This window comes from Nerophis ophidion, linkage group LG06 (assembly GCF_033978795.1).
Source record: "Nerophis ophidion isolate RoL-2023_Sa linkage group LG06, RoL_Noph_v1.0, whole genome shotgun sequence".
Classification (NCBI taxonomy): domain Eukaryota; kingdom Metazoa; phylum Chordata; class Actinopteri; order Syngnathiformes; family Syngnathidae; genus Nerophis; species Nerophis ophidion.
The window spans coordinates 14,990,529-15,006,827 of record NC_084616.1 but is presented as its reverse complement, the minus strand read 5'-3'; the positions used below and the strand labels follow the sequence as shown (position 1 = coordinate 15,006,827).

Genomic DNA, 16,299 nt, shown 5'->3' with positions numbered 1-16,299 from the left:
ATCTGGATACTTGTCACCATCTTGCAACCAAACCATATTGGTTAGCTACTTTGAAACCTACAAATCATAGATTCTGTTATTTGGCATCAACTTGCAAGTATACTAAATATTCCCATGCAATGTTGTTGTGCTAGCATTTAAGCTATTTTTTGTTTAAACTTAAATATCATAGACTAGGATATTAGCACCATTTTGCAACCTCACGATTGTTAGGATGCTAACATTTGATGCTAGCATTTTAGCTATTTTTTGTGTTTGAATCTGAAAATCATGGATTTGGATACTTCGCGCCATCTTGTACCGATCAGGACGTTAGTATGCTAACATTTAATATTGGCATTATAGCTATGTTTCAACCTAAAAATCATGTATCTGGATACTTGTACCCATTCTTGAAACCAAACCATATTGGTTAGATATTATTTTTTTACTTTGAAAGCCACAAATCATGGATTCCGTTACGAGATGCCATCTTGCAAGTATACTAAATATTCCCATGCAATGTTGTTGTGCTAGCATTTAAGCTATTTTTTTGTTTAAAGCTAAATATCAAGGACTAGGATATTAGCACCATTTTGCAACCTCACGATTGTTAGGATGCTAACATTTGATGCTAGCATTTTAGCAATTTTTTGTGTTTGAGTCTGAAAATCATGGATTGGGATACTTGGCGCCATCTTCTACCGATCAGGACGTTAGTATGCTAACATTTAATATTGGCATTATAGCTATGTTTAAACCTAAAAATCATGTATCTGGATACTTGTACCCATCGTGAAACCAAACCATATTGGTTAGCTATTATTTTTTACTTAGACAACCGACAAAATCATGGATTTTGTTACGAGATGCCATCTTGCAAGTATACTAAATATTCCCATGAAATATTGTTGTGCTAGCATTTAATCTATTTTTTGTTTAAACCTAAATATCATGGACTAGGATATTAGCACCATTTTGCAACCTCACGATTGTTAGGATGCTAACATTTGATGCTAGCATTTTAGCTATTTTTTGTGTTTGAATCTGAAAATCATGGATTTGGATACTTGGCGCCATCTTCTACCGATCAGGACGTTAGTATGCTAACATTTAATATTGGCATTATAGCTATGTTTAAACCTAAAAATCATGTATCTGGATACTTGTACCCATCGTGAAACCAAACCATATTGGTTAGCTATTATTTTTTACTTAAACAAACGACAAAATCATGGATTCCGTTACGAGATGCCATCTTGCAAGTATACTAAATATTCCCATGAAATATTGTTGTGCTAGCATTTAATCTATTTTTTGTTTAAACCTAAATATCATGGACTTGGATATTTGGCACCAATTTGAAACCTAACGATTATGTTAGGATGCTAAAATTTTATGCTAGCATTTTGGCTGTTTTTTTAATCTAAAAATCATGGATTTGGTTACTTGGCGCCATCTTGTACCGACCAGGACGTTAGTATGCTGACATTTCATATTAGCATTGTAGCTTTGTTTTATGTTTAAACCTAAAACACATGGATCTGGATACTCTGCACCATCTTGCAACCAAACCATATTGGTTAGCTATTATTCTGTCCTTTGAAACCTACAAATCATGGATTTTGTTACCTGGCACCATCTTGCAAGTATACCAAATATTCCCATGCAATTTTATTGTGCTAGCATTTAAGCTATTTTTTTGTACAAACCTAAATATCATGGACTTGGATATTTAGCACCATCTTGCAACCTAACGATGAGGTTAGGATGCCAACATTTGATGCTGGCATTTTAGCTATTTTTTATGTTTCAATCTAAAAATATTGGATTTGGATACTCGGTGCCAACATTTTATATTAGCATTATGGCTTTGTTTTATGTTTAAACCTAAAAATCATGACTCTCAATACTTGGCACCATCTTGCGACCAAACATATTGGTTAGTTATTTTGTACTTTGAAACCTACAAATCATGGATTCCGTTATTTGGCATCAACTTGCAAGTATACAAAATATTCCCATGCAATTTCGTTGTGCTATCATTTAACCATATTTTTTGTTTGAACCTAAATATCATGGACTTGGATATTTAGCACCATCTTGCAACCTAACGATTGTTAGGATGCTAGCCTTTAGCTATTTTTTGTTTAAATTTAAAAATCATGGATTTAGATACTTGGCGCCATCTTGTACCTACCAGGACGTTAGTATGCTAAAATTTCATATTAGCATTATAGCTATTTTTTATGTTTAAACCTAAAAATTGTGGATGTTGGTTAGTTATTTTGTACTTTTAAACCTGCAAATCATGGATTCCGTCACGTGGTGCCATCTTGCAACTATACTAACTTTTCTTATGTTCGCATGCTAAGGTTAGCCTGCTAACATTTTAGTCGTACCATTTTAGCTATTTTTTATACTACTGTTTTTTTCCTTTGCTATTAAGTGCTTAACTGTACTTCAGATGCTTTTTTAAACTCTTAACAGACTCACACCTCCAAAACACAATTGTTCAAATTGATTTTCTTCTCAAAAACACATGTTAAATATATATATTAACTCTTCTTTTCAAAATAGAACACATTTTTCTGCACACACTAACTTTACCAAAGCACTGGAAATCTGACTCAGAATGAAATTATTCTATTGAAAGATTAACACTTGTTTTCACTTCATGCAGTCAACCAGGTTTCAAAATACTGGCTATTGTTGACATTACAAAAATTCCATTGACTTTTATGGGTCAGTTTTACAATTATTTGCATTTAACATAAAAGCCACCATTTTTACATTTAATAATACTTACCTTTTGGTTTGTTAAAAGATGCATATGCAAAGTTAACAGCAGGAAACAGTTGACCACCTCAAATTGGGCTGCACCCTTTCACCAGCCTCTATTAGTGAAAGATTTTGGTTGATTACATGGTAAATGATAGCGCCACCAATCCATTACTGACAACTGTTCTTGAAGCCCTTGGAATGCCATCACCACACATTCTTAGACCTCTATCTTGCCCTCCTTGGGCTTGCTCTTCTCGGTCTCACTGTTCCTCGTCCAGCCATTAGTGTTTGTCTTTTTCGGTTTCCAGAAACATCCGCCCTCAAAGTCCTCCTGACCACTGCCACTGAGTCTAAGCCAGACTGGAATTAGCTTTGGATGGCCCAAATTACCCAATTACTTGTTGGGATGTCGCATGGCTGCAGTTGTGTGACCTCAAGTATGCAAAAATCCAGGAGAGCAGAAAGCCGGTAAGATGATTTTAATTTCATCAAAGTAAAAGATATAAACAGAAAGCAGTCTTGCATGGAGATGTTCCCAACATGGTTTTAACTTCGAGCACTGAGGAGTGCTCGAGTGAAACATAAATAGACCTATGTTGATTGACCGCAGCTGAGGACCGCTGCCAATCAACGGCGAGTGTGACAAAAAACAGTGCTCAGCGGAGTAAACAGGAAGTATGACAAAATAAGAGCACTGAACAGGAAACAAAGTACAAAACACGAAAAACTATCAGAAAGTAAGTGACAGATCGTTACAGGACCTCCCCCTCAAGGAACAGATACCAGATGTTCCCTGGAAAAGAAAAATGGAAAAAAATGTCCACAAAGTAAGGGAGGATGGAAGGAGGATTTGGTGGAAGGTCGCCAAACCTCGTGTCCCCGCAGCCAGCGAGGGAAAGTCAGGTGGCGACGGCGCGTAGAGCGCCGCTGGAACTGGCGGGGCGGGCGGCCACGGAACAGCCACATCATTGGCCGAAAAAGAGACGAGTGCATCCCGCGAGGAGGACGCCCAAGGCACGGCCACATCCGCGGCTGACGTGGAGGCGGGCGCGCTGAAGCAGGCCCGGAGACAGCAGACAAAGCGGCGGGGGCTGCAGCCAAAACAGATACCTCTGCAGGAGGCGGCTGAGGAGCCGATGTTGGTGCCGGCGTGGAAGCGGCAGACGTCATCAACGGCGTGGAAGCGGCAGACGTCATCGGCGGCGTGAAAGCGGCAGACGTCATCGGCGGCGTGAAAGCGGCAGACGTCATCGGCGGCGTGAAAGCGGCAGACGTCATCGGCGGCGTGAAAGCGGCAGACGTCATCGGCGGCGTGAAAGCGGCAGACGTCATCGGCGGCGTGAAAGCGGCAGACGTCATCGGCGGCGTGAAAGCGGCAGACGTCATCGGAGGCGTGATTGTTGCAGATGTCATCGGCGGCGTGAAAGCGGCAGATGACGCCGGGCGAGGAGCAGCAAATGCTGGCCGAGGAATAGCGGATGCCGGCGGTGACGAAGCCCGGCGTGGTGCTGCTCTTGGCGGCGTTGGGGCTCGGCGTGGAGCCGGCGTTGGGGCTCGGCGTGGAGCCGGCGTTGGGGCTCGGCGTGGAGCCGGCGTTGGGGCTCGGCGTGGAGCCGGCGTTGGGGCTCGGCGTGGAGCCGGCGTTGGGGCTCGGCGTGGAGCCGGCGTTGGGGCTCGGCGTGGAGCCGGCGTTGGGGCTAGGCGTGGAGCCGGCGTTGGGGCTAGGCGTGGAGCCGGCGTTGGGGCTAGGCGTGGAGCCGGCGTTGTGTGCCTGGCTGCACCGCAGTGTATAGTGGGCCCCCCTCCACTAGGTGGCTGCCAGACACCGTTCACACATGCGGGAAAACGTGCCTGCTCGTCGGAGTCCCCCGGTGCGAAAACCAGGGACGGGCGGGAGGGGACCAGGAGGAGGGACGAAGACACGTCCCGTGCCAAGTCCCAGCAGGAGGACAAAAGCGACCTCACTGTGGGCTCCACTGGAGCTCTCGGCGGACCAAAAAAGAGAGCGGGAGCTGGCAAAAAGAGCAGCCGGGGAGCAGCCGCTGGAAGCTGCGTAGGAGCAGGGAGAAGCAGCTCAGCAGACGACGGGAAGGATGGCGGCGGCGGACGTGCCGGTCGGAGAGCCGCAGTCGGCGACGGAGCCGCAGGAGCCGCGAGACGTGAAGGAGGAGGCGGGCGCGCCGGTCGGTGAGCCGTAGCCGGCAGCGTTGCCGAGAGGAAGGATGGCGGCGGAGGACGCGCCGGTCGGAGAGCCGTAGCCGGTAGCGTTGCCGCGGGAGCCGCGAGGCATGCAGGAAGTGGCGGACGTGCTGGTCGGAGAGCCGTAGCCAGTCGTTGAGCCGAGAGGAAAGATGGCGGCGGGGGACGCGCCGGTCGGAGAGCCGAAGCCGGTGGCGTTGCCGCGGGGAGAGGGTCCGCGTCTGTAGGCTGGGACCGCACAAACCTGGCCTTCAAGTCCTCCAGGAATTGTGCGGTCCAGAACGTCGGCTGAGGATTGCCGACAGGGATTCTCGCGAGGTCACAATTTTCTGGCTCGAAGTTACTGTTGGGATGTCGCATGGCTGCAGTTGTGTGACCTCAAGTATGCAAAAATCCAGGAGAGCAGAAAGCCGGTAAGATGATTTTAATTTCATCAAAGTAAAAGATATAAACAGAAAGCAGTCTTGCATGGAGATGTTCCCAACATGGTTTTAACTTCGAGCACTGAGGAGTGCTCGAGTGAAACATAAATAGACCTATGTTGATTGACCGCAGCTGAGGACCGCTGCCAATCAACGGCGAGTGTGACAAAAAACAGTGCTCAGCGGAGTAAACAGGAAGTATGACAAAATAAGAGCACTGAACAGGAAACAAAGTACAAAACACGAAAAACTATCAGAAAGTAAGTGACAGATCGTTACATTACTGTTTCTAAGGTTTAGAATATTTTTTTTGCTGTTGTGGGATGGTGTGTGTTAAATTTCATAAATAATACACAAACAATGCATCATTAAGTTCCACTCTTCTAACCAATACGGTTATTAGCTAGAATATTGGTTATGGTGACGGCCATAGCAATGACGCTTGGAGGATCCTCCGGCCTATTACTATATGGAGAAGATTTCTATGTCTAAATGGTTGGATCCACGTTGGACTAGACTCTCACCGTTATGTTGGATCCACTATGGATTGGACATTCACAGTATCATGTTAGACCTGCTCGACATCCATTGCTTTCGATACCCTTGCGGTCCTCTCCAAGGTTGCTCATAGTCATCATTGTCACTGTCACCGACGTCCCACTGGGTGTGAGTTTTTCCTTGCCCTTATGTGGGCTCTGTACCGAGGATGTCATTGTGTAACGGTACGTGTATTTGTATCGAACCGTTTCGGTACAGGGGTTTCAGTTCGGCACGCGGGCGTACCGAACCAGTTCGGAAGCAGAAGTCTTCACAAGCTGCTCTGCTTTCTGCCTCTGCCTCTGCCTCATTGTCCCGCCCACACAAACCATCTGATTGGTTACATACAAAGCCAATCAGCAGTGCGTATTCAGAGCGATGTAACAGCCAATCAGCAGTGCGTATTCAGACTTCAGAGCGATGTAGTCTATGCTTTAGCGTCGAGCAGATATTCGTCTAGCAGGGGAGGAGCGGACTCTACCCAAATTATAAAAAACACTTCCCAGTCACAACTATTACAAACATCACTATGAGCCCGTTGACCTTCTAGAAACTTAAACTGCAGCTCAGCTCACTCACAGTATAGGCTTGAGATGAAGGCTAATTAGCTTTTAGCGTAACATTAGCTAATTTTTCTGTGTGTGCGTGTGTGTACGTGTTTTAGGGGCAGCAGAGCCCTGTCTGTATGGTATTTCATTGAAGTACATCGTTTTTAGGGATGAATAGTCTCTCCTATTGCAATTGTACTATTTTTCAGCTATAGTTACATGAATCATTAGTAATGTCGCAGCCTAGTTTTGAATAGCAGGGTCCCTGCTATCACATGTTGATAAAAATACAACATTTACATAATAAAAGTCAACTACAGGCTACCCAAATGCTGTAATAAATTAAGCATGATGAGTTGACAAACAGTTTCAATGGAAACTGTTTAATGTTAAACTTTTTATATGTAGAAGAAAAGTTTTTTTAATTTTATTTAATCAAAGCAACAACTTGAGGCAGTTTAATGTGGATTAACGTGGGCAGAATTATTATAGTGTTCCCAATGTTAAAAGGATATAGCCATTGTTTACAAATTCGGTAAATAACCCAAAAATTTATATTTTGTTGATTTCTTACTGTACCGAAAATTAACCGAACCGTGACCTCTAAACCGAGGTACGTACCGAACCGAAATTTTTGTGTACCGTTACACCCCTTGTGGTTTGTGTAGCTCTTTGAGACACTTGTGGTTTAGGTCTATATAAATAAACATTGACTGATTGATTGATTGAATATTTTACAATCTAGATTTAAATGTCATAAACCGACCTTTTAAGTACAAACTCCAAAAACAGTGAAGTTGGCACGTTATTTAAATGGTAAATAAAAACAGAATAAACTGATTTGCAAAATCCTTCTCAACTAATATTCAATTGAATAGACGGCCAGGCCGAGATATTTAATGTTCCAACTGGAAAACGTCTTTTTTTTTTGTGTGTGCAAATATTAGCTCATTTGGAATTTCATGCCTGCGACATGTTTCAAAAAAGCTGGCACATGTGGCAAAAAAGACTGAGAAAGTTAAGGAAGAATGTGGTGCCTGCAACATGTTTCAAAAAAGCTGGCACATGTGGCGAAAAAGACTGAGAAAGTTGAGGAAGAATTTGGGGCCTGCAACATGTTTCAGTGAGTGTGAATGTTCTGTCTATCTGTGTTGGCCCTGCGATGAGGAAGCGACTTGTCCAGGGTGTACCCCGCCTTCCGCCCGATTGTAGTTGAGATAGGCACCAAAAGGGAATAAGCAGTAGGAAATGGATGGATGGATGTTTCAAAAAAGCTGGCACGTTCGGCAAAAAAGACTGAGAAAGTTGAGGAATGCTCATCAAACACTTATTGGGAACAATAGCCTAGCACAACCCAAAAAATATTTCTTTATTTTTAACTATTTCCTCTAACACACACATTTAAGCTTTTTGATTGATACTTTTATTAGTAGATTGCACAGCACAGTACATATTCCGTACAATTGACCACTAAATGTTAACACCCGAATAAGTTTTTTAACTTGTTTAAGTCGGGAACACGTTAATCAATTCATGGTAAAAAAGCTTTAAACTGAGGGTGTGTGTTGCTGAGCCCAACTTGGACATTGTCTGGACTGGACCTGGTTTTAAAAACCTTTTAGACAAGTCTAATTTAATTAACAACCTGGTCTGGTGAAGATAAGGTTTTTTGTTTTGTTTTTATTGTTTTATAAATAAAATAAAATGAGATTAAAAAAAATAAATAACATTTTCTTGGATAAAAAAGAAAGTAAAATCATATAAAACAATTATATTAAAAATAGTAATTAATGATAGTGTTAGTGGACCGGCGACACACACAATCATGTGTGTTTCAGGGACTGTGTCCCTTGCAGACTGTTATATATCTTGTGGGAACCAGAATTTTGGTAGCAGAAACAAACAACCCTTTTTTTGTGTGAGTGGGTGTGGATGACTGTGAATGGGGGAGGGAGAGGTTCTCTTTGGGCGGTTGATGCACTAATGGAAAGTGTATCTTGTGTATTTTTATGTTGATTCAAAAAAAAAAAAAAAATTCCGACCAAATGTCAACCAGCATTTTTCGGTGAGAAAATTGTGGTAAAAAGTCGCCTCTTACCAGAGATCAACTGAGCTTGCGACGTCCATACAGCTGCCGTCGACTTCCCTCCGACGCTGGCCTCAAGACACACACCCCTCCGACTATCAGGTACTATTAAACTCACTAAAACACTAGCAACACAATGGAAAGATAAGGGATTTCCCAGAATTATCCTAATAAATGTGTCTAAAAACATCTGAATCCATCCCAATGCAATCGCCTTTTTTTTTTTTTTTTCTAGTCCTTCGCTATCAATATCTTCAAACACGAATCTTTCATTCTCGCTCAAATTAATGGGGAAATTTTCATTTTCTCGGTCCGAATAGCTCTGATTGCTGGTGGCTCCCGTTAAGAACAATGTGAATATGTGAGGAGCCCTGCAACTCGTGACGTCACGCGCACATACTTCCGGTAAAGGCAAGGCTTTTCTATTAGCGACCAAAAGTTGCGAACTTTATCGTCGATGTTCTCTACTAAATCCTTTCAGCAAAAATATGGCGATATCGCGAAATTATCAAGTATGACACATAGAATGGACCTGCTATTCCCGTTTGAAAGAGAAAATCTAATATCAGTAGGCCTTTAACTTAAAATGCCTGGACATTTGAGGCATTTAAGAAACTCCACCCGGACAGCCCCGCAAAAGAGGACATATCCGGTGAAAAGAGGAGGTATGGCCTCGGTGTGCATTGTATTGTTACCATGAATTGATTAACGTGAACCCCCAACTTAAACAAGTTGAAAAACTTATTCGGGTGTTACCATTTAGTGGTCAATTGTACGGAATATGTACTGAACTGTGCAATCTACTAATAAAAGTATCAATCAATCAATCAAAGTTTACACAACGTGTGGTACGCTACTTAATATGTCCGTGTTGAAACTCGTTCGGGACACCTCCGAACCGAAACCCCCGTACCAAAACGGTTCAATACAAATACACGTACCGTTACACCCTAGTACGGTAGTTCTCAAATGGAGGTACGCGTACCCCTGGGGGCACTTGAGACTTTTTTTTTGAATATTCTAAAAATAGCAACAATTCAAAAATCCTTTATAAATATATTTATTGAATAATACTTCAAGAAAATGTGAATGTAAGTTCATAAACTGCGGAAAAAAATACAACATTGCAATATTCAGTGTTGACAGCTAGATTTATTTTGTGGACATGTTCCGTAAATGTTGATGTTAAAGATTTCTTTTTTTGTGAAGAAATGTTTAGAATGAAGTTGATGAATCCAGATGGATCTCTATTACAATCCCCAAAGAGGGCACTTTAAGTTGATGATTACTTCTATGTGTAGAAATCTTTATTTATAATTGAATCACTTGTTTATTTTCCAACACGTTTTTAGTTATTTTTAGATCTTTTTTTTCCAAATATATCCAGAAAGACCACTACGAATGAGCAATATTTTGCACTGTTTTACAATTTAATAAATAAAAAACTGATGACATAGTGCTGTATTTTACTTCTTTATCTCTTTTTTTAACCAAAGATGTTTTGCTCTGATTAGGGGGAACTTGAATTAAAAAAATGTTCTCAGGGGGTACATCACTGAAAAAAGGTTGAGATCCACTGCCCTAGTAAATCCAATTAATCCACATAATATGAACATATATTATAACATGGCTATTGTGTGTATAACAAGCAATGTATAAAAAAAGGTTTATTTTTGTGCACAGCTCGAGTGTACCGTATTGTCTATAATCAGTCACAGCTGCTGTGCTTTAGTATCAAGAGGTTACTATTTATAGTAACTTCTGCAAAATACAATCCTGCTCTTTTGCCTCTCTGTACTTCACTGTTGAACACATCCAAAGCAGGTTTGTACTAAAGAGTCTTGCTTGGAGGCTGTTCAGACAATTATAGTCCAAGCGCTAATGAGCCCTCACAAATGCATAGCTCGGATTGAGGGTTGGCGTCATGGAGACACGGCTAGGAAGATGAGGACTTGCTGCAGTCAAGTCGCTTTGTGCTTCCATGTGTGTATGAAGATGCTGACCCATCCCCTGGAGGCATTTTTCCTCTACAACATTGTATTGTCAGCTCAAACTTTGACTTCGCAGCACGACACCTTATGTAACACTCAGGTCACATGATTGTGCACAACTCCATGGAAATGCACGTAACTACGGAGAAACATGTAAATACAGAATCACATGGACAGCATCCTCCTGTGCTTCCATATTCCATCTTTATGGTTTGATGGTGTCAGCACTAGGGTTGTGTGGTATAGTACTGCGATACTAATAAATCATATTTGGTACCATGCCGCCTCTAAAAAGTACCGGTTCCTCACCCGCCCCACCTTTTTTTTTTTTTAAAGGGGAACATTATCACCAGACCTATGTAAGCGTCAATATATATATCAATATGCCACCACAGTAGAAGCATTTAAGTCTCACCTTAAAACTCATTTGTATACTCTAGCCTTTAAATAGACTCCCTTTTTTAGACCAGTTGATCTGCCGTTTCTTTTCTTTTTCTCCTATGTCCCACTCTCCCTTGTGGAGGGGGTCCGGTCCGATCCGGTGGCCATGTACTGCTCGCCTGTGTATCGGCTGGGGACATCTCTGCGCTGCTGATCTGCCTCCGCTTGGGATGGTTTCCTGCTGGCTCCGTTGTGAACGGGACTCTCGCGACTGTGTTGGATCCATTATGGATTGAACTTTCACAGTATTATGTTAGACCCGCTCGACATCCATTGCTTTCCTCCTCTCCAAGGTTCTCATAGTCATCATTGTCACCGATGTCCCACTGGGTGTGAGTTTTCCTTGCCCTTATGTGGGCCTACCGAGGATGTCGTAGTGGTTTGTGCAGCCCTTTGAGACACTAGTGATTTAGGGCTATATAAGTAAACATTGATTGATTGATTGACATACCTTGATGTTGCAGAAAAAAGACCATGTATTTTTTTAACCGATTTCCGAACTCTAAATGGGTGAATTTTGGCGAATTAAACGCCTTTCTGTTTATTGCTCTTTTAGCGATGACGTCCGAACGTGATGTCACCGAGGTAACACACCCGCCATTTTCATTTTCACATTACAAACACCGGGTCTCAGCTCTGTTATTTTCCGTTTTTTCAACTATTTTTTGGAACCTTGGAGACATCATGCCTCGTCGGTGTGTTGTCGGAGGGTGTAACAACACTAACAGGGAGGGATTCAAGTTGCACCACTGGCAAGAAATCTGCCGCCAGACCCCCATTGAATGTGCCAAAGTGTCTCTACATTTTACCGGCGATGACAGACATGGCACAGAGATGTATGGATAACCTGTAGATGCATTTGCAACGATAAATTCAACGAAATCACAAAGGTGAGTTTTGTTGATGTTGACTTATGTGCTAATCAGACATATTTGGTTGCGCCGTGACTGCCAGCTAATCAATGCTAACATGCTACGCTAATCGACGCTAAAGCAGACATGGCACAGAGATGTATGGATAACCTGCAGATGCATTTGCAATGATAAAGTCAACTAAATCACAAATGTGAGTTTTGTTGATGTTGACTTATGTGCTAAGCAGACACATTTGGTCGCGTCGTGACTGCCAGCTAATCGATGCTAACATGTTATTTACCGGCGGTGCTAAAGCAGCTCATCAGCACTATTAATGCTGACTCAGCACTATACCACAACTACAACATTGGCTGTGTTGCTGCTGTGTTGTACAACGTGCTCGGCCATAAATGATCATGTCAAAGAGAACCTTGTGCTACTTTCCACTTTCTCATGCACTCAAAATCATTATTAAAAACGTACTGTACTTGTGAAAATAATAGTTTGAGATCACATTGAACAAAAATGTAATTGGAAATACATGTTTAAAATCTAAATTACTTAACTAATGTAATTATAATTAATACAAATTATTAACGATAACTAAGATAAAAGATGTCATGAAGTTAACTTAAATATTCCACAAAAATGAAATGTAATCAGTTTTTGGTCCTGATTAATGTTAAATATACTGTAATTGTCATCAATTATTATTTTTTATGTGGCTTTGGAATCATCAGCTGATGGGTGTTTTTTCAAAGATGTGTGCACACACAATGTTTTGTGTAGATAATGCAGAGCACACATCCAACGGTGTGCACACAAAAGATGTGCGCTGATATTCCAACGCGCTGTGTCTCTTTTGTAGTCTGCTGAATACTCTGTCCCACTTTCAGTGTCACCATTGTTGGTGTTTGCTTCAGAGGAGACGATGACCCATCAAGCAGCATATCATGCACTGTCTTCATTAAAGACGCTTACTGTGACTGCAAAATGATGTTTCTCTTATGCAGATTAAAACAAAATCTATTTTTGCCAATGTCTGTGTCCCTAACTAGTGAGCAGCATATCATGCAATGTCTTTGTACTTTAAGTGTGTGTGTGTGTGTGTGTGTGTGTGTGTGTGTGTGTGTGTGTGTGTGTGTGTGTGTGTGTGTGTGTGTGTGTGTGTGTGTGTGTGTGTGTGTGTGTGTGTGTGTGTGTGTGTGTGTGTGAGACAATCATTGGTCCTTTGTGTGTGTGTGACAATCATTGGTACTTTGTGTACGTGTGTGTGTGTGTGAGTGAGACCGAGAGACAATAATTGGTACTTTGTGTGTGTGTGACAATCATTGGTACTTTGTTTGTGTGTGTGTGTGTGTGTGTGTGTGTGTGTGTGTGTGTGTGTGTGTGTGTGTGTGTGTGTGTGTGTGAAAGAGACAATCATTGGTACTTTGTTTGTGTGTGTGTGACAATCATTAGTACTTTATGTGTGTGTGTGTGTAACAATCATTGGTACTTTGTGTGTGTGTGACAATCATTGGTAGTTTGTGTGTGTGTGTGTGTGACAATCATTGGTACTGTGTGTGTGTGTGTGTGTGTGTGTGTGTGTGTGTGTGTGTGAGACAATCATTGGTACTTTGTGTGTGTGTGTGTGTGTGTGTGACAATTATTGGTACTTTGTGTGTGTGTGACAATCATTGGTACTTTGTCTGTGTGTGTGAGTGTGTGAGGCAATCATTGGTACTTTGTGTGTGTGTGTGACAATCATTGGTACTTTGTGTGTGTGTGTGTGAGACAATAATTGGTACTTTGTGTGTGTGTGTGACAATCATTGGTACTGTATGTGTGTGTGTGACAATCATTGGTAGTTTGTGTGTGTGTGTGACAATCATTGGTACTTTGTGTGTGTGTGTGTGTGAGACAAACATTGGTACTGTATGTGTGTGTGAGACAATCATTGGTACTGTATGTGTGTGTGTGACAATCATTGGTAGTTTGTGTGTGTGTGAGGCAATCATTGGTACTTTGTGTGTGTGTGTGACAATCATTGGTACTTTGTGTGTGTGTGTGTGTGACAATCATTGGTACTTTGTGTGTGTGTGTGTGTGAGACAATCATTGGTACTGTGTGTGTGTGTGTGTGAGACAATCATTGGTACTTTGTGTGTGTGTGTGTGTGTGTGACAATTATTGGTACTTTGTGTGTGTGTGACAATCATTGGTACTTTGTGTGTGTGACAATCACTGGTAGTTTGTGTGTGTGTGACAATCATTGGTAGTGAGTATGTGTGTGTGTGTGTGTGTGTGTGTGTGTGTGTGTGTGTGTGTGTGTGTGTGTGTGTGTGTGTGTGTGTGTGTGAGAGACAATCATTGGTACTTTAACTTTTTTTTACTTTAATTTCTGCTCTATGCATTTCTTTGCAGAGGAAGCAGATTTCTTCGGGAGCGACTCGCTGACCAGGAAGAAAAACACGGGGCTTTCGGCGGTTCTCCTCCGGCCCGACGCCAACAGGAAGAAGCCGCCGGTGATCATCAGCCTGCCGAAGGACTTCCGGCCCGTGTCCTCCATCATCGACGTGGACATCCTGCCCGAGACGCACCGGCGGGTGCGGCTGTACAAGCACGGGCAGGAGAAGCCTCTGGGTTTCTACATCCGCGACGGCTCCAGTGTGCGGGTCACGCCGCAGGGCTTGGAGAAGGTCCCCGGCATTTTCATCTCCAGGATGGTTCCCGGCGGCCTGGCGGAGAGCACGGGGCTGCTGGCCGTCAACGACGAGGTCCTGGAGGTGAACGGCATCGAGGTGGCCGGGAAGTCTCTGGACCAAGTGACGGACATGATGATCGCCAACAGCCACAACCTCATCATCACCGTCAAGCCCGCCAACCAGCGGAACAACATCGTCCGGGGGAGCGGAGGCGGCGGCGGCGGGGCGTCCGGTAGCTCAGGACGCTCCTCAGACAGCGGCGCCAGCTACTACGGCTACTCCTCATCCGCCGGCCTCGCCGCCGCCTCCTTGGCGCCCTCGCACATTATCCAGAACTTCCCCGTCGGCGAGATGGACAGCGACGAGGACGACGAGGACCTGGTGATCGAGGCGGAGTCCGACTTCGGCATTCCGCCGCCTCCCCGCTACGAGCCGCACCTCAACCTGCGAGCGGCCGCCTCGCCGCCCCCGCTTTCAGTCAACGGCGGCGTGACCAGCAGCGCCAGCAGCGGCTCGCTGAGCAGGGCCAAGTCCTCCACGCCGTCGCCCGACAGAGCCGTGAGTAGGCGGAGTCTTGAGGAGGACGGCACCGTCATAACACTGTAGATCCGCACGCGACAATGTAAATATTTCTAAGTCCTAACATTTACACCTGAAACACCTCCATGTGTGTGTTTGGACGCCACGCCGGCGCCACAAATACTGCGGGCACAATGCACACACACACACACACATTTCTGCATTTACCTTAGCTTCCTCCAGGTGGCAGAGGTGAGCGCCTTGATGAAGTCCAACACACAAAACGACTTTTTAGCACGACAATCGTCCACAAGACGTTGAGCAAGCACTACAACCTGCAATAATAACAATATCATTATAATAGTTATGTTTTTTTTTGTGTGTTTCAAGAGCAAACTTCTGGGCCTCTCAGATACTTAAAAAAAACAAAAAAACAATATATGTATATATATATATATATATATATATATATATATATACATATATATATATATATATATATATATATATATATATATATGTGTATGTATGTGTGTGTGTGTGTGTGTGTGTGTGTATATATGATATATATATATATATGTGTGTGTGTGTGTGTATATGTATAATGTGTGTATACGTATGTGTGTATGTATATATATGTGTGTTATATATATATATATATATATATATATATGTGTATACATGTGTGTGTGTGTGTGTGTATATATGTATATACACTTATGTATACACATATGTATACATATGTGTGTGTATATATATGTATGTATACATATGTGTGTGTATATATATGTATGTATACATATGTGTGTGTATATATATGTATGTATACATATGTGTGTGTATATATATGTATGTATACATATGTGTGTGTATATATATGTATGTATACATATGTGTGTGTATATATGTATATACACTTATGTATACAATACATGTATATATGTATACATACATATATGTGTGTGTGTGTGTATATATATATATGTATACACACATATTTATGTATATGTATATAAACACATATGTATATATATATATATGTATCTATACACATGTAAATATATATATGTGTGTGTGTATATATATATATATATATATATATATATATGAAGAATTGACTGATCTATCGTATTTTTGATACGCATATCGAAGGTCCGTATCGTATTGGTTTCAAACAGCTCGTCTGTTCCAGGGTCAAACTGTGGCCGTCGCCACAGGCAATATTTGAACATTTTTCACTGTCATTCAAGTGT

The 16,299-nt window shown here is 42.4% G+C and overlaps 1 protein-coding gene across 2 annotated transcripts in view; it reads left to right on the top strand.

Annotated features, from left to right (window-relative positions):
• The window catches only part of pard6b (par-6 partitioning defective 6 homolog beta (C. elegans)), a 56,847-nt gene extending 41,350 nt beyond the window's left edge, over positions 1-15,497 (top strand). For both annotated transcript variants that reach the window (XM_061902736.1, XM_061902735.1), the window contains exon 3: positions 14,247-15,497. In XM_061902736.1, coding sequence (XP_061758720.1) covers positions 14,247-15,133 — 887 coding nt within the window. In that variant the 3' untranslated portion in view covers positions 15,134-15,497. The remainder of the gene's footprint in view (positions 1-14,246) is intronic.
• The last annotated feature ends 802 nt before the right edge of the window (positions 15,498-16,299 follow it).